This window comes from Xiphophorus maculatus, chromosome 19 (assembly GCF_002775205.1).
Source record: "Xiphophorus maculatus strain JP 163 A chromosome 19, X_maculatus-5.0-male, whole genome shotgun sequence".
Classification (NCBI taxonomy): Eukaryota; Metazoa; Chordata; class Actinopteri; order Cyprinodontiformes; family Poeciliidae; genus Xiphophorus; species Xiphophorus maculatus.
In genome coordinates this window covers 14086943-14112133 of record NC_036461.1, presented here as the reverse complement: position 1 = coordinate 14112133, position 25191 = coordinate 14086943, and the positions used below count along the sequence as shown (strand labels likewise).

General features: G+C 37.7%; 2 protein-coding genes across 2 annotated transcripts in view; one reads left to right on the top strand and one right to left on the bottom strand.

The window, feature by feature from the left end:
• rbks (ribokinase) overlaps nt 1-23759 on the bottom strand; it is a 34936-nt gene extending 11177 nt beyond the window's left edge. Inside the window, exons 1-8 of the mRNA XM_005799162.2 lie at nt 23687-23759; nt 20610-20671; nt 12979-13111; nt 11894-11957; nt 11447-11509; nt 9434-9598; nt 5022-5113; nt 487-675 (exon numbers count right to left, since the gene is read on the bottom strand). Coding sequence (XP_005799219.1) covers nt 487-675; nt 5022-5113; nt 9434-9598; nt 11447-11509; nt 11894-11957; nt 12979-13111; nt 20610-20668 — 765 coding nt within the window. The 5' untranslated portion in view covers nt 20669-20671; nt 23687-23759. The remainder of the gene's footprint in view (nt 1-486; nt 676-5021; nt 5114-9433; nt 9599-11446; nt 11510-11893; nt 11958-12978; nt 13112-20609; nt 20672-23686) is intronic.
• A 192-nt stretch (nt 23760-23951) lies between these two features.
• babam2 (BRISC and BRCA1 A complex member 2) overlaps nt 23952-25191 on the top strand; it is an 82045-nt gene continuing 80805 nt past the window's right edge. The window contains exon 1 of the mRNA XM_005799112.3: nt 23952-24046. The gene's annotated coding sequence lies outside the window, so the exon portion shown is untranslated. The remainder of the gene's footprint in view (nt 24047-25191) is intronic.

Genomic DNA, 25191 nt, shown 5'->3' with positions numbered 1-25191 from the left:
GTGTTCGGTTCACGTTTTTATATGAGATATTTGAAAGCTTCTCTTTGATATTTATTCAACATTAATATGATTCGTTTTTTCTGATCAAATTTTTTGAAACTGACTGTAAAAGGCTTAGTTTGTAGTTTTGAATAATTAAGTAAGTTTTTTTTTTTTTTTTATGCAGTTACAATGTCCCATTTGGACTTACAATTATCAAGAAGAGCATAAATAACAGTTGTTCTCTAAAGATAAATTATTTTATTTTATCTTTAGATAAAAGATAAATTCTCTAAAGATAAATTATTTTATTTTATCTTTAGAGAACAATAAGAAACAAAAAAAAACAAAACATTTATTTATTGATGTATAGTTTCCTTCAAAATGACAAAACTATAAAGTACCCATCACATTATTACTTAAAAAAAAAACAAAAAAAAAACTTATGATATACTGGTATAAATCCATTCACATGACAAGTCATATAACTATGTGTCTTTTCCTTACTGTTGTGTCCACTGCTTTGACCGCAGTAGATGGTACATGTGTCGAAGTTTTATCCTGTGCCTTAAGCACCACACAGCCTTGGGGTCCCAAAGTGATGATGACTGCCGTGCAGCCTCGCCTCAGAAGCTCCTGAGCGGCATGATGAGCATCCTCCACATTATTCACCGAGTAGCCGGTCAGCAGCTCTGCCTGCAAGGAGGCAACCGGGAGAAATTGAACAGCTTTTAGGTCAAGGAGAAAAGTTAGTCACACGTTAGGATTTAAAATGAAAGGTCAGAAAAAACCCATACTGGTGGGGGATACTGGGAGGATAAGTAAAACGCTTGGTTAGGGAAATTCCCAAAGATAAAACAATAAGGCAGCAGTGCGTGGTGTTTAGTGTGCAAGTTAGCAAAGCTTTATTTTCTGCCTTTTGTCATTTAATAAACACAGTAAAATATATTATAGTAATTTATGTCACCATGTCTCTAATTAGTAGCAGCTCACTGTTATGAGTCAGCCTTTTAATTACACAGTGGTCGTGGTCAGAAAGACCCATAAAACACTCTGTGGAAGGCTTTCAGAACTGGACAACAGTCTGCATGCCTCAAATAGTTCTCCCAGGGAAGATCCTGTGACATCATCCAGCTCCAGAATAATAAAACAGTGATAAAGCAGGACCTGATGAGAATCAAAGAAGGCTGGAACCATGGCAGCCATCTTTAGGATTGATTTTTGCACAGACAGAGCTCCTGTTTGTTATGTTTCCCCAACAAACTGGTGTTTGTGTGAACAGATTAATACTGTCTTGCAAAAAAGAAATAAAAAAATAAAAATGTTAAATGACATGCACAGTCTCGTATGCTGAGTTCAGCATGTGTTTGCTATTATTTCCCTGGTGAGTGGAGCAGCACTGTAACATAATTACTCATTATTTCTACCATGGTACTGGATATCAAATAGAAGAAAGCTAGATCATAATTCAGTTGTAGTTATATCACTTTGACGCTATGAATCAAGATAAAATTTCTTTGGGTTTAAAAAAGATCAAAAGATGCCAGAGGAATGTAATTTCAGACAGTTTTGGTTCTTTGAAGCTACACTGAAGGACAAACACAGAATTCACTTTTCACATTTTGCCCCTAGTTCAATCACAAATCTGAATGTGATTTACTGGAATAAACCTACATAGAGTACATTATATCTGAGAAGTGGAAGAAACAGAATGCGTAGTGTGGTTCGACAAATGAAAACCCGGACGCAATCTGATAGAGCTTAAACTATTTCACAGAGAAAAATGAAACTGCAGTGGCTCTACAAAGAATTAACTCGGTGGAGGCTGGAAACAAATGCACATTTTTTATATTTTTATAGGCGCCATTGAACAATCCTGCATTTAAAAGCAAAGACAGAGACTATGTATTGTTAAGCTAGTAAAAATGTTTTATAAAAATGGTATCAATATTCAACATAAATTTGACAGTGAGTTGCAGGTGAAGATTATTGAAGGACTGCTTCTGACCACTTTACTATTATGTATTAAAGTGTGTGTGAGAGAATCTGTGTCAGACCTGATGGTCCTCAGGTAGAGATCAAAGGTGGTTTCCCTGACTATTAAGCCCTTCAGGATGGCATGTTGGTTGAGGATCAAAGGGTGCCTTGTACTTTGTCATCCCAAAGCCTTTCTTTCTCTCCTCCGTACCCCGAGCAGGGGCACGTCCCTGTGAGACACGCCTGTCTGTGCACGGTGCGTGTCGGCTACAGTGTCCGAACAGGAGGGTCAACCAGCAGCTGACACATGTGGCGATCTACCCGCTTAGATTCACCCAAACTGAGATCTGTCAGAGAGTCAGAGTAAGCGGTGATCTGGGACAGCTCAAAAATAAACCGGTGCTTTCAGAGCCCGCAGCCAACTCGAATGCCAAAGGAGAAAAAGAACCGTTTTGTTAGTCATCGGCTTCACACCAGGGCAGGGAATCAATCTACCTCCCTCTGTGTTCAGAAATATGTGCAGAATTACAGCTCCCTCACTGTTCAGCCATACCGGTGTGTGTGTGCGTGTTAGTGCATGTGTTTGCGTGCACGCACAAACACAAGAGGACCTGTTCTCTTTAAAGCATATGCACTAAAAATCTGCTAACAGTGTGGGTGTATTTAAAGTAAGGTACATGTTTATGCATTAAAAACAAAACAAGGCTGTTGTTATAGGATTTCAATATCATTATTTTTTGTTTTTTAATCACTTAAAAAACTGCAGATGTAAAAGAAAAATGCTAAAATGACTATTTAGTTGGAATTTAAATCAGTGTGTCTTCATGAAAGGGTTGTACACTTTAATACATTTCATAAGGGCAATTTTTTAAATCACTTCCTAATTAAATTATCCTTCTGATGCTAATAGATCTAAAAGGAAACTCAGACCTTTCAAGTGACAATCTCCATAATTTAGAGAGCCTGGTGACATATCAGTTTGTAAAGATCAGAAACAGCAGCACATGAGGACGAAACTGAATCTAGTGCCTTGAAAAGAATATTCATATTCCTTGATCATTTTCACAATTTGATACATCACAGCCATAAACCTCAGCATAAAGTAGTTGTGAAGAGGAATGTAAATAGCACAAGAATGTAATAGCACAAATTGCAAGAATGCAATTTGTGTTAAAATCTCTTGAGGGATGTCTCTTCTAGCTTTGCACATCTAATTGATATTTTTTGCTATTCCTCTGCAAAATAGTCAGCTTGAATGGAGAATATCTGTAAGGATCAATGGCTGAGCTTTTGGGTCTTGATCCAGGTGAGAAGTAAATGGCAGGCATGAATCTCAGAAATAATATCCAGCTTAACTCTCAGCAACATTAGCAGTATTTCTGGAATCAGACAACTATAAAAATCTTCATTAGCCTGCTCTAAAAATAGCTGCTTTGTTTGGGTAAGCATATTAGTCTGAGATCTAGAATATCATTGGCTTGAATATTTTGAAAGTAAAGAATATACATACCGGTACATAAAAAACAATGTGGCTCATGTTCAATAAAAGATTACCATTTAAATTTATACCCCAAAATGATTGTTTTTTTGTTTGGAATTCTATGTAAAGCATCACATCTTTATCTTGGAATATATTCCAGCTTGTCTAGCTAGATCAAAAATGATCTGAAATCATCTGACTATATGACAAACACCTACTCGTGGGTGGGATGTTTTAGTGCTCTTTCAACCTCTTCCCCCTGCACAGTAAATAATATGACAGTACCTCCATGACCTGACAATCAGGGGGGGAAGAAAGAGAGGAGACATGTTTCGTTTTCGTCAACTCTCCCTTTCATGTTCCCACACCTGGCGACAGCACCTCGACGCCCCGCATCACCACATCAAATAAAGAAACCCAGTTAAACTGACATCCACCTCATCCCCAGAGGGGGGTGACTAACTCCGCCAAAGAGCACATCTGCCCTGTTGTTTTTACTACCATTCCCATCAATCCCTGCCCCCTGCAGCTCGTCTGTTATCGCCTGACAGTTAGTGTTCAGAGTGTCTTGGCGTACATTTTCTGGAGACATGCTTTTTGTCTTTCTGAAAGCTGTGAGTTCATTTGGCTCAATAGATGATTTATAGATGGGGTGACAGGAGTTCATGAAGCAGGAAGCACACGTGCATCTGTTCAGAGGTCCATTTTCAACTCACATCTCAGTTTACTTCTGATGTTGCCATTTGGAGATCTTCAAATATATGTTGTTTGAAATGTAAGAGGCAAGATTTCAAACAACATAAAAAAGGTATTTTTTTAGGAGTTTAATTTCTTAAATTATCACTGTGCACTGGAGTTTTTTTGTACATCGATCAGGTAGACATTTAAAACCCATTTTCCAGCTAGAAATAATTCAGAATCAGCTGTCCTAATTAAGTAGCTAATTTGATTTTCTGCCCAATTTACAGACTTTTTCACATTGCGTGGGCTCCATTGTTACCAAAGTAAAAGCTGTCACAAAGTTTAGGTTTGGACTCCACCGAGGGTGCCCCATGTCACTGACCCTGAATGAGTAAAAATGGGGATTAAAGTGATTTTAACACGGTTTGGTCCTTGATTCTAAATATGGTCTGAGTGCTTCTGAAATTGCTGATTTATTGGAATTTTCACACACAGCGGTCCCTGGGGTTCACCCAGCCAGTTTATGTGTTGCCATTATTCAAAGGGGTGACCAGGCAGAGTTAAATAATTCCAAAAACAAAGGTCATGACACTATCGTTTTGGCTTTCCAAAATCATATAAGGACACAGTATGTATGTATGTATGTAAATTATGAATCTCAAGAAAGCAATACAAAAACGTAAAAAAAAACCATAGTAACTTAAACAGGCTAAGTTCAGTCTGATTTAATGTCAGTGAGAAAAGAAAGTTAGATTTCTTTAAATGGAAAAATCTGGTTTCATATATGTATTGCTTTGCATGGCAATTTCAGTTTTTTTGTGCATGCCTGCCTGAGAAAGATGGAATGATGGTGCATGTAAGTGAAAAGTAACATGATCCATGAGTGTTATTTGTGATTCTTCACCTCGGACTCATTACAGCAAAACACATCAGAGACCCTGTAGAAACTGAAATCCAAGTCAGGAACGGCCGGCGCTGGGTTGAAGATCGTCCTTACTGCAATAAGAAACAAAAAACGTCCATTTCATTGATTACTGCGTCAAACGTCAGAACTGATAGCTTGAACAGAGCTTGAAAAATGCAAATGTTCAAAATAATCCAGCCGGTTATACAGCTGTCAGCTTGTTTTTGAAAGGATTTTAACAGTTTCACTTGGTGAGATCTTTTGTCTTCTCCTTTTCTGAGTCTCGCTGCCAAGACACCTTAATTAAACCTTCACTTGGAACAAAGGCTTGCAGGCGACCGCTGGGGATTGCTCTGGAAAGCAACGCTCAAGTGGAAGAGCTGCTATAAAAAGAAACCCTTTAAACAATTAAATTAGCATTCTGTGAGAAAAAGAGAATAAATGGTGAAAAGTGCTCGAATCTAGCAACATTTAGCAGGTTTGCGTGAGGAGAAAAACTTCAACATGAGGTGTGCATATGACCATGTATATATATGTGTGTGTGCGTGTCTGTGTGTGGGTGTTACGTGAGTTGTGACCCTCTCTGCATGTATATGAGAGTGAATTTGTGTGTCACAAGTAATCCTCTGTATGTGTTGCAAATCACTGTCTAATGCATATTCATGAGAGCATTAATGCGTCTAATACCACGATTTCTGTGTATGTGCGAGGATAAGCCCAGCCTGACGAGGTGATTAATTCCGATATCTCTGTGTACAAAATAAAGCCTTGCGCGAGTCTGAGAGTTGGAGGGAAATATACATATCAACGCTGGTGACATCAAAGTCTGTTGTGCAGAAGTGTGTGTGCATGTGTGTTTGCGTGGGCTCAGAAGAGAGCAGATGCGTGGGTTTGCACAGGGCTTTGGCCACCTGGCACTTTGAGGTGGATGCTTGGCTGCTGGAGAGTAAAAGTGGAAATAATGTCTGTTTCAACGGACATGAAATACTTCTACTGTATTTGCACTCGTGATCTAAGGAGACCCAACTTGTTTCAGTCTTCCTATCTCAACTTCGGACTGACTAGTTTTCAAGACAAGTGCACAAACTCTGGAAAGTGATGCCTCCGTGTATGTAAAACAAAAACATCTTTGTGAATCTGTCTGCCGAAGCAAATGCTGTTAGAAATGGTGAGTTCATTACTCTGTCTATCCTTCTTAATGTTGCTATTCGATTGCATTATGATGTAAATTAACATGGATTCTGCAGTTTTGATGAAGACAACAGGCCTTCACATTAAAGATTTAAACATTTGTTTTGGTAATAACTTTAGCCCTGACTTTATAATGGTGTAGAGCTGCAGTCATATTGTTTCTTATCTTGCTATATATGTTGGCAAATAGGAAAATGCTTATCATGAAGGTCTAAGCATCAGCATTGCTGCCAACTTAGTAACTTTGTGGCTATATTTACCATCTTTTGACACCCTTCTAGCATTTTTTAAAAATAATACAAAAACAGAGACAAATCTAGTAACTTTTTCCTGTATTTAGAGACTTTGGCAACAGCACATAAAGCACCAATAGTACTGCAGCTACAGCAAGCAGTGAGTGCTGCCTTGAGCCCCTCCCTCCTCCAAGGCATTTGCAGGTGATCAGACAGCAACCTTGTCATACAGCAAACCCAGTCTGCATTCAGAGCATTTGAGACCCACTATGTTCCAACTGACAAAGGACGTAAATATAGTGTAAATAAATTTTTCTACGTCAGCTATTTTAATACTTTTTGTGCCAAAGACTTTGTGATACAGCAACCAAAGTCCATAGGAAATTGTTAAAAGAACTTCAGAACTTCTAGAGAACAACTCCTTTAATAGATTACAAGAGAGTGTGTACATTGGAAAAATATGAAATGAGTGAGATATTGTTTTAAACATCTGCATATTAATTTGGTGGGAAATTATTAAATGAGTTGTTTTGTTAAAAGGCAATAAATTATTTTCATTGTAAAATTCCTACAGAACAAAATAGAATAAGTCATTTGCTTACTATAATCAGGCGTATTATATCTATCTTTAATTTCTTCTGAGAACATTGTATTTTGGTGTGCACTTTTAATACTCTATGTCTGAACTGATCTTGCTGTAGTTAAGATACACCCTGATGTTCTTGTGTTACTCAAGCTATCATCAATAATCAGATTATGTTTTGTTCCTGCTGTCAAAACAGCTGTTGCGCACAAGGGTGAGTCACTTTATTGTGCAGGTGTTGGGCATGCATAAGATGAACATATGCAAAACATCCATGGAAGGAATCTGATCAATATTCCCACGAGAGCAGCTTGAACGTAGTCCCTCATCCACTTATGCATGGTGTGTCTTCACGTCACGCAGACTGACGTGTCTGTCTGTCTCAGACTGCTTTGTTTTCTAGCCAGGTGTTAATAAAACCACACAAACCAACACAAGCACACGGACACTCACAGCTGCTGGGACAGATGTGGCAATTCTGGGATGTGTGAGTATTGAGTCACGTCTGGCAGCCGGGCACGTGTGTGTTTGTATTTCATGACTCTGGGCTTTTTAATGTTGGCTGGTTCAAAGTCTGGTTGCACATGAGCTGAGAGAGCAGCCAGAGGAGTTTTAAGGAAGCACCAAAAAAAAAAAAAATTGTTGACGTGGTTAGTTTAGGACGAAAGGTGGATGGAAAACAAGGCCAGCGAGAAAGCAGTGAGACACACAGGAACACGCATACACACAGAAAAGGGATGAGTCATCAGTGAGTATGTGAAAGGGCTTAAAGAGGCTCTAATTGCATCTGGTGAGAAATATAATAGCAGCATCTTGTTAAGGAAGTGGAAGAGACAAAAATGAGTATAAACGGAAGAAGAATAAGCAGAACTGAGTTTTTTCCATTAACTTCTCTATACTAAATGGTTGGTGGCAATAATTCCGCATATTTTCCTTTCAAATAATGGCATAAATCAAACTTTTTTTCTTCACAGGTTATCCAGACTTTCTAGGAACTGGCATCCGCAGTGAGTGTTGCTCGCTGGTGACATTTGCGTAAATTGAGCGTCGCTTCACCCCCGCATTATTAAACCCATTAACACCCGTTCCCTCCAGAGAACTCCATTTACGCAACGCTCTGGTGCAGCAACGTCGAGGTGGCATCTTTGCCAAACGTCTGCGCTCGCCTTGCATCTCTTCTGGTGCTTCATGCCAAGCTGACATGGAGCGGAGGGTGGGTGGGTGGGGAGGGGAGTGCGGGGCGCTCGGAGAGGCCATCTGGGTATCCCATCTGCAACACGGTTACGGCTGCGACTCTTTGCTACTGGCAGCCTGCAGCGAGCGATTATGGACGACAGTCTCTGATGACAGGGGTGACAGTCTCCCGAGATGTTTCTGTGACGCGGAGGGCTGCTAATAATAGATTATTAATTCAGTAACCTTGTGACAAAAGAAAAGTGGAGGGTTGAGTTTGACAAGACAGAGGGTGGGGACGAAAAATGAAGCTTCTCAGGTGAAGACGATCGAGAATCCTTATCCAGAAGTGGACTTACGGACAGTGTTATTTGCTGCTTTCTTTTACGTTTGGTATAAATTATTATGGTGAAATAATATTAGAAAGCTGTAACTCTGGGATGACTCTTATTATTACATGTTACTTTCATTCTGTCCAAAGTCACTCAAATAGAAAATGTCAAGTATACAAATCTCCTTTTTTACCATTTTTGCTACATTGCAATGGAGCCTGGCCAGGTCTGAATGACTTAAGTTTTATTTCCTACAAACAAACAAGTATTCTGCCTCCAACATACACAAAGATCAACCAGGTATCTCTACCTTTGGTATAATGAATACTAAAGTCCTTAGGACCTATATTTTTCACCACTGTCAGTAAGATTAAAGATCTGCCAAAGACAAAAAAAAAATGTTGGATCTACAAAGGTGGAAAGGGCTTTCAGGCCACCAGCAAGAAGCTCTTTGTGAATATGACATCTTCTCAAAGAATAGACTGGGAAATAGAAAGCTCAACATTATAACCTCTTGTCCAAGTTTGGTGTTTCGTAACTCAAAAAATTGTTCTTGGGCCAGAGAAGATGGCTCAACCGGGTCGTCACTGAAGATTTGGACAAAAGTAGTGTTTACACACATATCTGAAAACCCAGATGGCCGCCAGACAAGTGGATTACATTGCAAGTGTCTTCAGACCTTTTGGCTAAGAGTTCTGGACACATTTCTTTTCACTGTCCCAACATGAATCCTTGATGACCAATAGCTTTGTCCTCACACACTCCCAGCCAACATCACACAATATACAATAAAGATCTGACTAGTTGATCAAACCTGATGTTTATATCATACAGTTTCATTACTTAAAAGCAAATTTTATTATCAAAAGCATCATCCATACATGCAATAGTTACACTGACCTTTATTGTCATGAGCCATTTGCAGAGCCTGGAGGGAAGTCTGCAAACTGATCTCCAGCTGACACACCAAGACTTTAGCTTTTCTGATTGCAGCAAGAGCTTGCTGCAGCTCCTCTTCGCCCAAAAGCATGTTGGCACCGGCCACAATTACAATGGCATTTTCACCTGCCCATGGAAATGCAAAAACATGTGTAAGGATAGCAGCAGACATATTTTAAACCCAATTCAAACTCTCAAGCCCGTACATACATGGTAAAAAGAAATTACACCATCTTTAGATTCTAGATATCAGGATATATACCAGGTTCTAAGACCTGGTATATTTCATTTACACAACAAAGCTTATTCCAAGAAGGAATAAAAAATAAGCACACTCTTAGTGTTTTTGTTGCATTTCAGAGAGAAAATATAAGGTAGGTGCTGCTAGCCAAATTTAGCCACCTCAATAAAATCTTAGTTTTGACAGTTTTCTGTCACCATCCAGGCATGACACCATGACCACCTGCCAAATAGTATGTTGGTTCATCTTTTGCTAAAGGCCAGAACTGTCAAGTCATGGAGTCCACTGGACTCCTGAAGGTGTGTTGTGGTATCTGGAACCAGAATGTTAGCAGCCAATCCTGTAGGTCTTGTAAATTGGTGAGTCCATTGCTTGTACTTGTTTGTCCAAAAGTTCAAATTGATGGAGCTCTGCGGAATTTGGAAGCAAGGTCAACATCTCAAAACATTTTTTGTGCTATTCAAAACATTATTACTTTTTTATTTTGTAGCAGGATAAACTCAATAGATGACAGAAGCAAGAGAGTATGCAGTTCCTGTTATGTGTCACTTTCACATCAACATGAATTGCAAGGTTTTCAAATCATTTCCCAAACCAACATCCTGCTTTCACTAACTCACCTTTTTCATTAGTAGTGCCAATGAAAAAGGCACTACTAATGAAAAGTGGGTTTGTTACCCACTTAAGAGTTAAGAGATCCACATGAACCTGCCCAATCTATCCACCTAAGGTAAGTGAGAGATCATAATCATCAGACTAGCATAGTGGCCAGTAAGAAACTTTAACATCCTCAGCAGCTTGAGCTACAGCAGCTCATCTTTTGGATTGGATTACACAAGCCAGAATCAATGGGAACTGGCCCATCCATGATCCCATCACTGGTTCACCATCATTCCTTTTTAAGATGCTCTGCCACCACAATTTGGCACTTGTCAAACTCACTCTAGTCATGCTCCTGATGCCCCAACTCTAAAGTCAAAACATTCTGTTTAATATATTTCACCCATCAATATGTGGAGTAATGAAGAAGCAATTAATGTTAATCACCCCTCATGTCAATGGCCATGAATACAGATGTAAATTGGTCACCTTAATCTAATAAAAATCTCTCTTTTTTTTTTTTTTTGCTTTTTTGAGTGTTTGACATTCTTTTCCTTTTCAATCTTGAGCAATGAGCAATTTCTAATTGGTTTCAAAGATCCATTACCAATTGTTCCTTTGAAGGAAACCCAAAACCATGATAGCAAAGCCTAACAAATAAAATAGAAATTCATCCATTTATTTCAAAATTGAATCATGTTGAGATGTAAATATGACAATGAGCACAAATAATCTTAGGCAACTGTGTTTAAGCAGCTTTTAGTTTGCAGGACCCTTCTGAGACACGGTAAAATACAATTCAGTATTTCTATGGGTTAAGGATATAAAAAAACAATATTTAACTGATTCTGTTTTAGTTCAACTCTCATTTACAAAAAAGGGGATAAAGATTGAAGATTGAGATCCAAAGATAAGTTCTTTTTTTCAGTAACTGACAGTAAATCTCCTGGAACTACTTAAATGTAGAGATATACACGGGTGTATTGTGTGTATGTGTGTGTGTTATAGAAGAAAAAAAGAGTGCTGATAGCCTACAGGTATTCTTGGCTGTGCATGCATGAAATCATTTCTCCATCTCAAAGAGCTTTTTGGATCTCAGCAGGGCAGTACAGGTTAGCGGCACAACCATTTACCTGCATCGTTGACGGTGATTGAAGCGGCTCCTGTGGCTGCATCTGAAGTCTGCCAAACAAAGTCTAAGACAGAAAAGGAGAAAATGTGCCTATGTTTAAATGCATTTAATGTTTGTCTTTACAGCAAAGCAAATCTATTTTAGTGCTAGATGGTTTTTATACACTTATGGAAGACAATGCCAGAATTGCAGTACCTACCACTTGCTTTGTGTGCATTTGGCTGAAAACATGTTACAAGGGATTTAGGACAATATTTGAAAAGCAGCTTTGGTAGGAATAGTTAAACATTTTTAGCCAAAGCAATAGAGCTAAAGGTGCTGATGTAACAAAATGATTAATCCAAAATGCCAGAAAAATGTGGATCCCAATGGGAGTCTTATGTAGTGCACTATGACAATGACAACCAAATTTGCTTGAGTGTGGAAGAAAGAACAGCAAGAATATTACCTGTGTGTACATCATTGTCCTTGAAATTCTGGATATAATTGTCTCCAAAGAAGTCTTTCCCAACCTAGAGGAGATTGAGAGCAAAACGATTCCAACAAAGAGAGTGTCAAGTAGGGTCAGACTTGGTTAGCGGCAACTTTTGAAAAGTGAAATACTCAAATCTCTGTTGGGCTGGATTTTGGTGCGCCCTGCCAGCATACTGGCATGGTGCCGCTGCCGAAATTGTGCAAAAACGAACAAACAAAAGCCAAGACATGCACACACCCGCAAACACACGACCAGCTGCGCCAAGCCTTGAAGACACGATAACCCCGCCTTAACGCCTCTTCATGCCCACCTCGCTATCGTTTCCATTCCCTCCTTCCCCTCTTTCCTTTATCCGCTTTGGGATGTCCACATCTGTAGCTACTTCGGGTTGTGAAAGGGGTCCCCACCTTGCCCTGAGGCTTCCAATTCGAACCCACGCTTTTAAAAAAAACGTGCTTCAATGCGAGCATATCTAGCTGCCTGTGATAGTGGGTTGGAATGGTATTGGCTGCTTGGCCCCGTTCTCTTTGAAGAGCGGCCTTTCGTCTTGGATGTTTTTTTGACAAGCCTGGGTGTCTATTTTTGGGTTCTCCCCATGCCCGGAGAGCTCCTCCCGCACTAGTTTGTTATCGATTGGGCCTCTTTGTTCTGACTGAGGTGGGGCTTTGGCGCTTTAGTGCGCAGGTTGAAAGGCCGCGCTGAGCTTGCTGATTGGAGACTCGAGGTTGTATGGTTTGGGAATACGCTTGTTTGAAGGCACGCAGGCGTGGGTGGGCAAATGCATGCGCTATGGTATTGATCATGAAAAAAATGAGACATGGACAGTTGATATTGTGAAGTAGGAACGAAGCTAAAAGGTTTGTTGGAGTTGTTAAGTTGGCGGACCATGGTATCTGATGGTTGGGTATTCGTAGTAAGTGAGACAAAATTGGACGAGTAAAAATACTTATCTTTCAACTGAGTTGATTAATTATGCCAAAGAAATTCTAACTTCAACCCATACTCAACCAAATTACCAGCACCTGGCTTTGGCTGAAAACTTCATGTCCCTTCCATACCTTGCAGATCATGGCAGTTTTCACCCCCAGTCTAGCTGCCTGAATGCACTGGTTGGCTCCTTTCCCTCCAAAGCCAATGAAGAACTTGTGACCATGGATTGTTTCTCCTGCTTTCGGTAGCCTTGGTGCCTGGCTGGGGAGAAAAATAAACATTGCGGCAGTCAATTATTACAAAAATGTGTGAGAAACATTTCCAGTAGAATCTGCTGATTGATTGGAGGTCTTGCAAGTCAAGATTCAACACAATGTAAAGAACATTTTAATGGATGAAGAAATGCGACATAGCACAACCACTTGTAGCCTGGTAAAAACCAGCCTCTTGTCCAACACTTTATTTTGGACAAAGGGTCTGGGCTCTTGGCTATCAAGAAACAATTACTTCCTGAAGGCGTTGACTGTTGTAGTTTTAAATGTAACCAATCACTAATGTTTGTATTTTATGTATGTAATCACCGGTTCAACATTATAAAACACGAAACTGCCTGCACTGTAAACAACCATCTCCCACTGCAGAGAGTGAAGTGCTGAGCAGAACCATATGGCTGTTAATGTGAATTCAATATTTGGCCAACACCAACTGAAAGGCTTTGTTCACTTTCTATACTACAATTGCTAAAACTACAGGCAAACTACAATTCTAAAACAGCACAGAAAATCATTGTCATTGTACACATCTTCTGTTCGCTGAGTGGCCTGGTAGAGAATCTAAGTGGAGGGAATTCTAGTGAATGGGAGAAAGCCCAGACTGTGCTGTAAGCAAGATTAGAATCGAGCAGAATAGCACAGGAATGCAGTGGGCAGACTAAACTACAGGGGGGAAAATGTAAGTATGTGGATTTGGAAATTGCTTCATCGCTCAAAGAAGCATCGTTCTACTTAAACCTGAGTAATCCAATGCCACCATTTCAAAATTGGAAAATAATGCAAACAAATAACATAGATGTCTCAACTTGCCTGATGTCTGATTCACTGGTTGGTAGTTCAACCCTGCACTTCAGCATGATATGTGACAGGTGTATATGGAAGGAGATGTCTATCCGATGAATGCACTAATCTCAGACTCGGAATAGATGGTGAGTAATGTAGGAGGTGAGATAACATAGAGCCTTATGGCAACATGTGAGGGCTTTGTGGTTTGGCCCTGGGCACTACTGGCTTGAGGCCACTAGGACTGTGGGTAGCAAACTGGTATCATAAACTTGTTTTTGACAGCATTGATGCATTTCTCTAAGTGTGTGTGTGAGAATGTTTGTGACAGGTGTGCTGTTACTGTAAGTTTACACAAACACAGGATTTCCAGTTATTGAGCAGCTTTTTTCCCCTATTTTTTAATCCTGGTGCTTTTGCATCAGTGTGTTAAAACAGGGAAAAGAAAACAAATCTCAAGATAGCAGAATATTAGGCTATTGAGGCAGAAATTCATCTACTAGGAAAAAGAACAAAGGTTGTAAAGGTAGGTGAACACCCACGTATGTGTTCAAAGCACACTTGTCCTTTGAATGCATTGTTACCTTTGTATAATTTGAATGCTACAAACAAATTTACTTTTTTGTAACTTTTTTTTTAACATTTATTTTCCTCAGGAAGTTTTGTCTTGCCATTACACACTGTTTTGAATAGTCTTTTATATAAAACTTTCTCAAAAGGGGACTGAATATAATAAAGAATGGACCGAACAAGACACATAAATCCAACTCAAGCAAATGTCTTAAGTCTTGGGAAAATATTTTTGCAATATCTGACTAAATTGACACAGATATTCTGTTTCATATCTCTAAAACAGAATACCAACCATGTGTTAAGTGTAGGTAGAGGGGAAAAAAAGGTTTTTTTATATCTGGGTGAAGATCTATGGTTAGCAATTAGATAGCTTAGTTGTTGGAATATAAACTAAATGAAGCAGCAAAACTCTTTAAAAAATATGTGAATCATAGTCATTCTACAATGGTCCTGATCAGTAACCTATGACACTTACGTTTGGTTTCTTCAACGGAAAAAGTCAGTAAGTCTTTATGATAAACTGAACTATGCCAAACTAGCTAAGATAAAAAGCTAATAGGCTAAACAAAGAAAGCTAGGTAAAGGTAAGCAAGGCTAAACTCAGTGACATAAAACAACAAAAACTAGGTTAAGCTACATTAAACTTAAACCTAGGCTAAGCTACATTAAGCTAGTTGATCACAACTAGCTGTGATCAGCTAAGCTAATCACAGCCAGAACAAACTTTGCTAAAATAAGCTGAACAAAGTTAAGCTATGCTAAGCTAATAAAAGATAGGCTAAGATACACCGAGTTAAGTACAGAAAACCTAAACTAAGCCAACATTAAACTCCCTCGGAGAAATAAAAGAGGAATTATTCTTCCGTTTTTCATTGTAAAGACATATTTTAGAGTAACAACATAGCATGCTTTTTTGGACAAAACAGCTACAACTTTGAAAAAAAAAAAAATTGCTTTATTTCTTCCAAAACTGTGATTCAATGAAATATCAAAAAAGTGCTAGTTGGAGGGTTTTTTCTTCTTCAAGCTGTATCTCATCTCAAAAAAGATACTATTGGTTTTCCAGAAAATTACAAAAGAATAAAGATAAAATGAAACAACTAAACAAAACATGATGTTTTTTTCTTGATGGGATGTTGGCATAAAGGTAGTGAACATTGTTTAAATGAAGTTATTTGAATTTTCATGAGGTTTTCCCAACACTATTAAATAAATTTATAGTTCTTGAAAGGACTGACATTAGAGCTTTAGAATAATGAATAAATCTTTGGCTTGTTTCCACCTGAAGACATATAAGTGTCAATAAAGACAAACATATTTCCAAATTCTTGACTCAAACCACCCACGTCTCATAAAATGCAGAAAGACACTTGGCTATTGTTGTTTGTGGTGAGTGCACCGAGTAAACAGCACAGTTATGTGCTAAAGTGCGACCTCAGTGTGTTTTCTCCCACGGAACCAAGAGGCAAAAGCAGGTGTTCTATGACGTGGATTGTTTGCTTTGAGGCTGACTCTCATTTCCCTCTCCTATGTCTGTGCCTCAGCTGCTGGGAAAAATCACAAGGAAGTAAATGAGGACAAAAACAAACCCAAAAGATTTTTTCCACAATCTGAACTTTCTTCCTAAGCTCTAATGTGGACCGGAAACTTTAAAAATAAGACCCAGAAGGACATCAAGGTTTAACCTGAGAAGAAGTTTTCTAGAACAGGATGCATACTACATTATTGCATAATAACTCATTTAATTCAAGTGCAATGACCTTTAGATCAAATTATGAGTCACAGAAGTGATTTTTCTGAGCCCAGGAGGCTGTTTAGATCCTTGTTGTGTAATTGTGCTGGTCCATAAAAGAATCCTGTTGCTGAGGTTCCAGGAAATCAGAAAAAGGTGAAAAGGAGGACGAGCTCAAGACACCTGACATTGACAACCGGTGAACTGCTTTGCTAACAATAGGCACATATGTGGGTGTTTAATTCTCTGTTCACACCATTTATCTGAGCCACGTGCAAGCTGCCATTATGCAGTTAGTGACCAGAGGCAGCCTATAGCTCCATATAACAAGCCACTTATCAGTATACTCATTGTCTGGAACAGCCATGGATGCATTACTGCTTTAATTTATTTAATTCATTCAATTATAGATCATAATAAGGATTTACAGGCGGATCTCTGAAATATCTTACTGTATCATAAATACATAAGATTATTTACATAAAGCTTTCTATAACTGACTTATAAACATTTAATAAACTACCTTTTAACTAAACAATGACTGTTCATAAATCAGTAATTATAAGTCATACAGCAATACGTCAAAGGGAGAGAGAAGATGTAAATGCAACCAATACCTTGCTAAAAAGTGACTTCGTACCACTCTCCAGAAAACATCTTAATTCTTGAAACTTGATAATTATGTGCTTATTAATAATATATAAATTGTTTATTAATTATCAAGGAATAATTTATAAGGTGTAATCCTATTATAAAGTGCAACCAACAAATGTAGTTATTCCTTAAAGTAAATCAACAGAAAGAACAAATACTTAATTTGACCAGTTGTACAAATTTATACAACCTATAAATGTGTGGCGTAAATAATTATTTAAGTATAAATATCTTTCTACTAAAACATAATCATTTTGTTTTTGATTGATATTCTGATTACATTCAAACTAACTGATCCAGTGATTAAATATCCTGTCTTATTAACGAAAATAATAATAATAATAATAATAATAATAATAATAATAATAATAATAATAATAATAATAATAATAATAATAATAATAACAATAATAATAATAATAATAATAATAATAATAATAATAATAATAATAATGAAGTAAAAAGTCTGTATTAAAGGGAATTTTGAAAATGAAAAATAACTTTCTCAGACCTGGAAATGGAACAGGTTTGATCAAAATCTAGTTACCTAGTTGACATTATACAAAAATATTTTCTGAGAAAGTAAAAGACAAATATAGAGTGCCAAATTAAGATATCTACCAGAAGGGTGGGAAATCCTTGCAATAAATTAAAACTAATCCTTCCCTCCAGCATTAACCTTTTGCGATGCTGATTTCTACAAACTATCTTTGAATGTTTTTTATTTATTTATTATTTTGCAATTGTTAATTTATGTAAATAGTAATAGCATTGCCATTATTTTACGAGAACACCTATTTTATTGCTCCCAATTTCAAGGAAAAGTTTATTCTAAATGGTCAGAAAGCTATGGCAGCAGGGGGCGCTGTTATTTCTTTGACAAAGCTTTAAAAGTATCAGAAGCAAATCTGCACCTCTTTTCAGTGTGCTATGGATGGTAGAAATAACTCCTGGCTGCTCGAGTGTTTGAAGAAGTCACAACTGGAAAAAGACAGAGTGAGAAACAGCTGAGCATCTAAAGGAGAAAAAAGATAATTAAGATTGTGGGCTGTATTTGACTAACACGGTGCCAAAAACCCTGACTGGATTTCCACCTTCAAAGCCAGATGCATCACTTTGAAGAGCTGAAATTGTACTCCACTATCCGGATTTTGACCTCCATCCAAAAATCCCCCCGCCTTTCCCGCCCAGAACCAGACCGTTTTCCGTAAGCTTATTAAGGCTCTAATTGACAACTCCTGCCCTTCAAAGCAAAAAGTCGCTGGTTGAGTTTCTAATGAGAGCCAAAATTAAAGCGTCTCCCCTCAGTAGGAGAGAGCATGTGTTTTTCATGACTAAGGAACTCACTAAAACATGACATAAACACCTTTAAAAAATAAATCAAAACTCTTCCACATTCGGTTGGCTTCAGCTCTGACATTAAAAATGCTTTAGGTGTCATTGCTCACAAAGAGGCTGAGAATTTGTTTTCAACTAACACACTGTGGTGCAGGCGATGACTAACCAGTTGTGGGAATGGATCCGACTTGGCTCAACAAATCTCACCACATATCAGGATGATGCAACACTGACATTTTCAATAGCAGCAGTTATACAAGACTATCTGCACTCTTTAAATCTATGCAAGCTGATTTACAGTTAACATCCACATCATCTTAGATCAGCGAATTTGCTTTAGATGTGGGAGAGATCGCAATTTAGGAAAACCTTTAAGATTTCGAGTAAGCTTGCTCTAAAGGTTGTCACACATACACTGTCAAGCTACTCATGTTTTCTGTAACATCTTTAGGAAAAATACTGAAAAACAGCAACGCGGTCTAACTTTAGACCACTTCCTCTATTTTTGCGACGGAGTCCACTTTAAAAAACTGTGATGGAAAACCCCCTTCCGTCTCTATGCCATATTTTCCACAGGCGTGCATGTCAAAAATATAATCCCTGAAGGGGAAAAGGGGGTTGTGGTGGGTGTTAATAAAATCTGTGTTAATAGATCTGCAGCTCTACTTCCGTTCCCAATGCTGGTAGCAAATTTATAGTTTCAGATTCCTTCTTGCAAAGAACGCATTTACAATCCAGAACTAATGCTACAGGGAGATTTCAACCAGCAACATCCGCACCATTAATTGCTTGAAAATCTTGTCTCCGGCTAACTTTGCAAGCAATAACAAGCTCATTTTACTGGCACACAAACCACAGGACATATCATCTACACCGCAGTAACAGTCCAGGTCAAACTTCAGCTATATGTTGCAACAAGAAAGGGCCTAAAGAACCACCTTAAGTGGTACACGCCTGTCTTCAGGCCACGTCAGAGCGCAAACATCAAGTATGAAATCAAAAGAATTGTTTGGAGACCTCTGAAGCAGGATTGTCTTGAGGCACAATTCTGGGGAAGGATACTGAAATATTATTGTCACCAGTTCTCCAGTTTGGAGGAAATCAGGCACAGCTGGTGGTGACAGAATCATGCTAAGGAAATGTTGTGCTGTAGCAGGAACTGTCAGACTAGTCCAGAGCGTTCTTGACCTCAGTCTGGGTCATTGTCCTGCTCACCACAACCCAGAGCACATGGCCAGAACCACTCTGTGAATGTTCTGCAATGGCCAAGCTAGAGTCCAGAGTTGATCTGACTGATCAGACATCTCTCATCCAACCAGGTGGAGATTGAGAAGAACTGCAAAGAACGGGCTAAACTGCCTAAATATAGGCGAGTTAAGCTTGTGCATCATATTAAAAAGACTTGAGGCTGTAATCGCTGCCAATGGTGGACCAACAAAGTATTAAGCAAACGTTATGGATATTTACATAAATGTGATTTCTTGATTTCCCGTTTTTAATAAAATTTGCAAAGGACTCAAAATGTTTTCGACATTGTCATATTGAGTGTGAGTGTAATTTTTAGTTAGGAAATTACATTAATAAAATTTGGAATAAGGCAGAGGCATACAAAAATGTGCTAAAGAGGAAGCCCTCAACAAAGTGACAACACATTTAGAGCAAGAAGTCTTTCAATAATGCATGTGTAACTGGGTCTATATTAATATTTGTATAATTAATAACCACAAAACGCAGAAGTCCACAGCACACACTTGAAATCTGATTGCCAATTAAACACTATTATTAATTTGGGTCATGTAATTTTTACACCTCAGCAGAACAGGAGGTCATGGATTGCTCATTAAAAGTTCCTATCCACCATAATCAACCTCAAAAAAAAAAATATATATATACTGTATATGTATTTTTTTTTTTAACAAAAGTAAATTACTATAAACCGTTATGGTTCCCAATGAGTGTGACTGGAGATTTAGTAAAAAAAAAAACATTCCATTTAAGATTTTTTGTTACCACTGAATAAAATGTATTCAATTTAATTTGGATTTTTGAATTTCTTTTTTAGTTTGAGATTATGCTGTTGATATAACATCGCATGTGAGGATTTCTTCACAACTTTACTGGTATAAAAGAATCCTAAACATGATGATAAACTGCATAGTCAGATTTTATTCACAAACCGAGAAGCATCACACAGGATCCAGATGAAAATGCTGAGGACTCAGTTTTACATTTTTCAAATTCATTTCCTTATATGGTAAATAGAATCTAGCCTGTTTCCTCCTGGGCCAACCAGAGGACGTTATTGAGTTTTCTGAGATTTTATGCTGTACTTGAGATTTGTCATCAAACATAATGCTTTTAAATGTGATATCAGGCAACAGGAAAGTAAGTATGTAAATGGACTCACCTCACCAAGTCAGTCATGCAAGAGCCGACCACAACAACATCAAAAGCCCTGTCACTCATGATCTGAAGAACAGAAGAAACATTACTTCAGTTATATTTCAAAGATCTGATCACATGTTCATCATATTGGAGATTATTGATTGCTTGGGCAACATAAAAGATAACATTAGACTAAATGCAGTGGGAGCATCTCAAGGAAAATATGTAAACTAGTTTCTCCGGGGCCATAAAACTCGCCCCATTTATCTCCCACATTAGCATGAGCTTGATTGAAACAAGGAAGAAGGTAAAAATAGAGCATTCATCACAGAGCTGAGTTGGATATATCCCAGCCTTACCGGAGGTATTGGAGGGGGGGCGGGGGCATTTTGATGCTATGTCCCGTGAATGCACCACAGCCCAAGCAAAGTCTGTAATTAATTCAATCCCCTGCTTGTATTGGAGCTAATGCCGGCGTGTTAATCTCCTTAAATCTCTTCCTATAGGCAGTGGGAGACTTGGAAAGCTTGGCCGCTGGCTGTAGGATGGCTCGATTCTGTCTCCCACATCTCACAGCGCATTGTCTTCTCTCCGCAGGAAGAAAACTTAGAACCCCCTCAATGAAAACCGTGATTATGATGAGAGCCATATAGTCTGACCTTATGAAGAATGATAGCACTTTGTACAACTCTCCCATGCTTACTCAAATTGAGTAATTTCACTTAAAATCCTTTGCAAGATAAAATCTGACTGTATAATGAGAAACTCCCTGTGCCTCTAAAGGAATCCCACCAGTAATATGTGCATGATAACCAGTCTCGAATGCCCTGCACGGGGCTTTTTTGTTTTTCTTTTGGTGAATACTTTCAGATTGAGCCTGAATCACCAGTGTGAAGGCGGACTTTCCCAGCCATGAATCAGCCATAATATCCATGCACAGACATAACTGATAATACTGTGTGCACCAACATCTGTGTTCATTTTTTTATATTATTTCCAAAGTTGCTTTGATTTTGTCTGTATAGGTCAAAATTTCCTTACACACTTGTTCCAGCTGGTATAAAAATAATCAAAAAGCAAAGACTAAATATCCACCCACGCTGCAGGTTGACATTTCAGATAATTTTTTATTCATAACAAAATAAGTATTTAGGATGTGGATATGTTTTGATATGCTGTAAACCCAGACAGCAAAGAATGTTTGATCCACAAACACTCTTCCTCATCTGGCTTCAAATGAAACCACTGTTGACCTTTGGGCCACACCTGGTCTGTACAACACGTGCCATGACACTAGTCGGGTCTGGCTGCAGGCGTATGAGTCATGTCGGGCTCTCACGGCACAAGTTAAGCCCCTGTTTGCAATCTTTGTTAGAGATCTGGCTACAGAACATAGCTTTGAATTGAAGCATATTTATCCAGTGCTTAATATTAATAAATAAATAAATGTTTTTTTTAACAATAAACCATCTTCATGCAAGATACTTAATAGCATGCTAATGTTACTGCTAATGTTTCATCAAACTCATTTTTGCTAGAAAGATACCTCTTAGGTTTGTAGCATAAAGAGAGCGGGATCTTTGATCATTCCTCTACACAATCTCTCTAAGTCGTGCACTCTAACAAGAATTGCAGACCTAACATGATCACATGACCTAACTTATGTTTAAAGGTGGTCAAGAGCTGCTCACCTTGAATGTTTGAAATGCTTGAAAGTTAAATTATAGCCTCATTTGACCAATGCTCACAATTAGATTAAATTTCTCACAAAATTTACATTTGTAATGGTAGAACAAAAAAATAATAATTTCTTGCATTGCTTTCTGGAAAGCAATTGGCATCTAGCCATTAGATGGATCCAGTGGCTGTTATGGAGACCTGATGAGCACAAAATGCAACTCTTTGTTGCAGTTCTGCATAAGAGAGCTTTTATGATTGATGGTTTTATTAATTTATGTACCTTTCTTACCATACTGTTCATTATATCTGGAGGACAAATAAGCTTGGTGCCAGGCCATCCTTGTCTGCCACTTTGTCGATATAGGCAATAGGTGAGCAGTCATTTTCTAACTAATGAAGACTAAGTGACATCTACCTTACTTCAAAGACATGTTCTTTTGCTTTTCCTGTTTTGAAGAGTGGATAGGAGGGAAGCAGGGAGTCATGGATTCCAAATGAGTAAAAGTTCAAAGACACTGAAAAACTTCAAATAATGAAGAATAAATTAAAGGCTTCAGTTTAGGACAAGTCAACATAAAAGAATCCTGTACAGATGCAAGTTTTGTTAAATATTGTGATCAGTGACACACAGTATCAGGAATAAATCCAATACATAACTGTAAACAGATAGCTTTTTAGTGTTTGTTTGTTCCTTTATTTTTGGTTTATTACAAATATAGACCCCACACAATGACTAAGTTATTCTGACAGTAGAAAGAGCTATATTTCCTTCCCAATTAAATAATTTTATTCAATAACTTAGATATGCTTTCAGGTGATGTATAAGAATTTCTTCTATGCCGATGTACTTTTTAATGACTTTCCCATAAAATCCTAATGCCCATTAAAAACAGCAGCAAATAATTGCCTACATGAGAGCAATTAATTTACACAACTAACTAATATTTATTGCTGTTCAAGCAGTTCTTTGCAGAACACATATTGTAATAACAGTAATTATGCAATTTATCATGCAGTCCTAATTGCGATGACATCAGTTACAATAAATTCTTTTTTCTGACTCCTCTCATGGCATGTGCATGTGACCTCATGCATTTGATCTTACAATCGTCTTGCGCTAAAAGCTACAAAAGAGCGTATGAATGTGTCTAGCTGTACATTATAGAGTTGACGGTATTTTTGAACGAAATAACCAGAGATTGCAGTGATAAAAAGTTCTGTATAAATATTTACAATCCACAAGCTTGTGCAGGTTAAAGTAACTGGACGGTGACTGAACTCTGCATGTTTGGAGCGTTTTAAAAAGAACTACACCAAAATCTGAAAGGTTAGACAACCCTTCTTAATTAGAGGGCCTCTAATATAAATTACAATGTACAGGAGCACAACTTTTTAGACAAAATTCGATATAAAATTTACCTTCCAGTGTAATTTGCTCCTGTAGAGCGAACATCTGCAGACGGGCAAAGTACACTATAACAGCTGTATGGTGAAGCCACTGCCGTTTCAATTCTGATCATTGTATCCTCAAACATGAATGCTTTTATTTTTGTTTTACTCATTTATATTAATTTATAGTGAAATATACAATACAATCATATATAATATGTAAATATTTGTTTCTAATTTTAAAAACAATGTTCTTATTATGACAGGCATAGCAACAGACAACTAATATGGGACCGTCACCAGGACCCAAACATTGCATACCGGAAAGTTTCAAAGCATGAAGTAAACATTGGAGTTAACGCTCAAAATATAGACCTTCGTTTCTTTGAGGTAATTTAACATTCATCGTTATATATTTCTAGATAGATAGTAAAAAGCAAGGCGCACTTCAAGGCTGCTGAACGCATAGTTTTGTATTAATATAGCGAAGGTGAAGCGGTTAGCCATGTAAGCTAAAGATGTTCATTCTAAACACTTGTAAATGTTTTGATTCTAAATTAAAGCTGTGAGGGTTATTGAGTTTTCTTCTGCCAGGCTAAATATGTATGTAAAGAAAATGTTTACAAATAATTTCAGTAAAAATTTAAACTGAAAGCACGCGTGAGGAAAAAGTCCCAAATGCAAAAAACTGCAGTCACGTTAAACTGATTAAATACATCTAAATTCATTAGAAAGTTGAAGATGTTAATGACTTTGTTATAGTTTCCCATATTTCTATTTTTCTGTCATTAACAAATGACAGAAAAAATCGCAAGTTTCAAACATTATCTTTCGTTAGGGTGTTCTTTTAATCTCTTTTAAAAGAACACGTTTTGCATTGAAAATGTTAATTAGCTTTAGTTCTCTGGCTTTACAACACTTGGACTTCTTTTGATTGAAGTTGAACATTTACATCAGTGTTGAGTGCTGCAGCCTTTCTCCAGGACTGTCATACATTTAGCTCAATCAGTTTTCTCATAACCAGCTTTCTGCTTAAGAAATGTTTACTAATAGCATGATGCTTCTATTGTTCTATTGTTCTTTTGAGGATAGCGTGTTCAGGAAGTCAGTTTTTCGCCACACATGTTTTACATGTGGATTAAAAACATTTACTGACACTTCTTGGTACTTTTGTTTAACAACTATTGCCATTATTTTTTTCAATAAAAGCCAACTTTATGGAGCACACACACACCCACACACATAAATATATATATATATATATATATATATATATATGTTTAATCTTGTTGCTATATTTTAGCTCCTCCAGAGCTACTATGGACTTCTTAGTTGCTTCTCTGATTAATGCTCTCCTTTATAAGCCTGTAACTCAAGTGTCCATAACTTACCTTACCCAAAACTTGGGATATTGTTTCATAACCTAACTCTGATTTAAACCATCTTATTGGCTCTGCTAACAAGATGACGAATTGTAGAAAAAGATACAAGGATTAGGGTACTTCAATTTTTCCAAAGATCTCTCAAGTTAACTT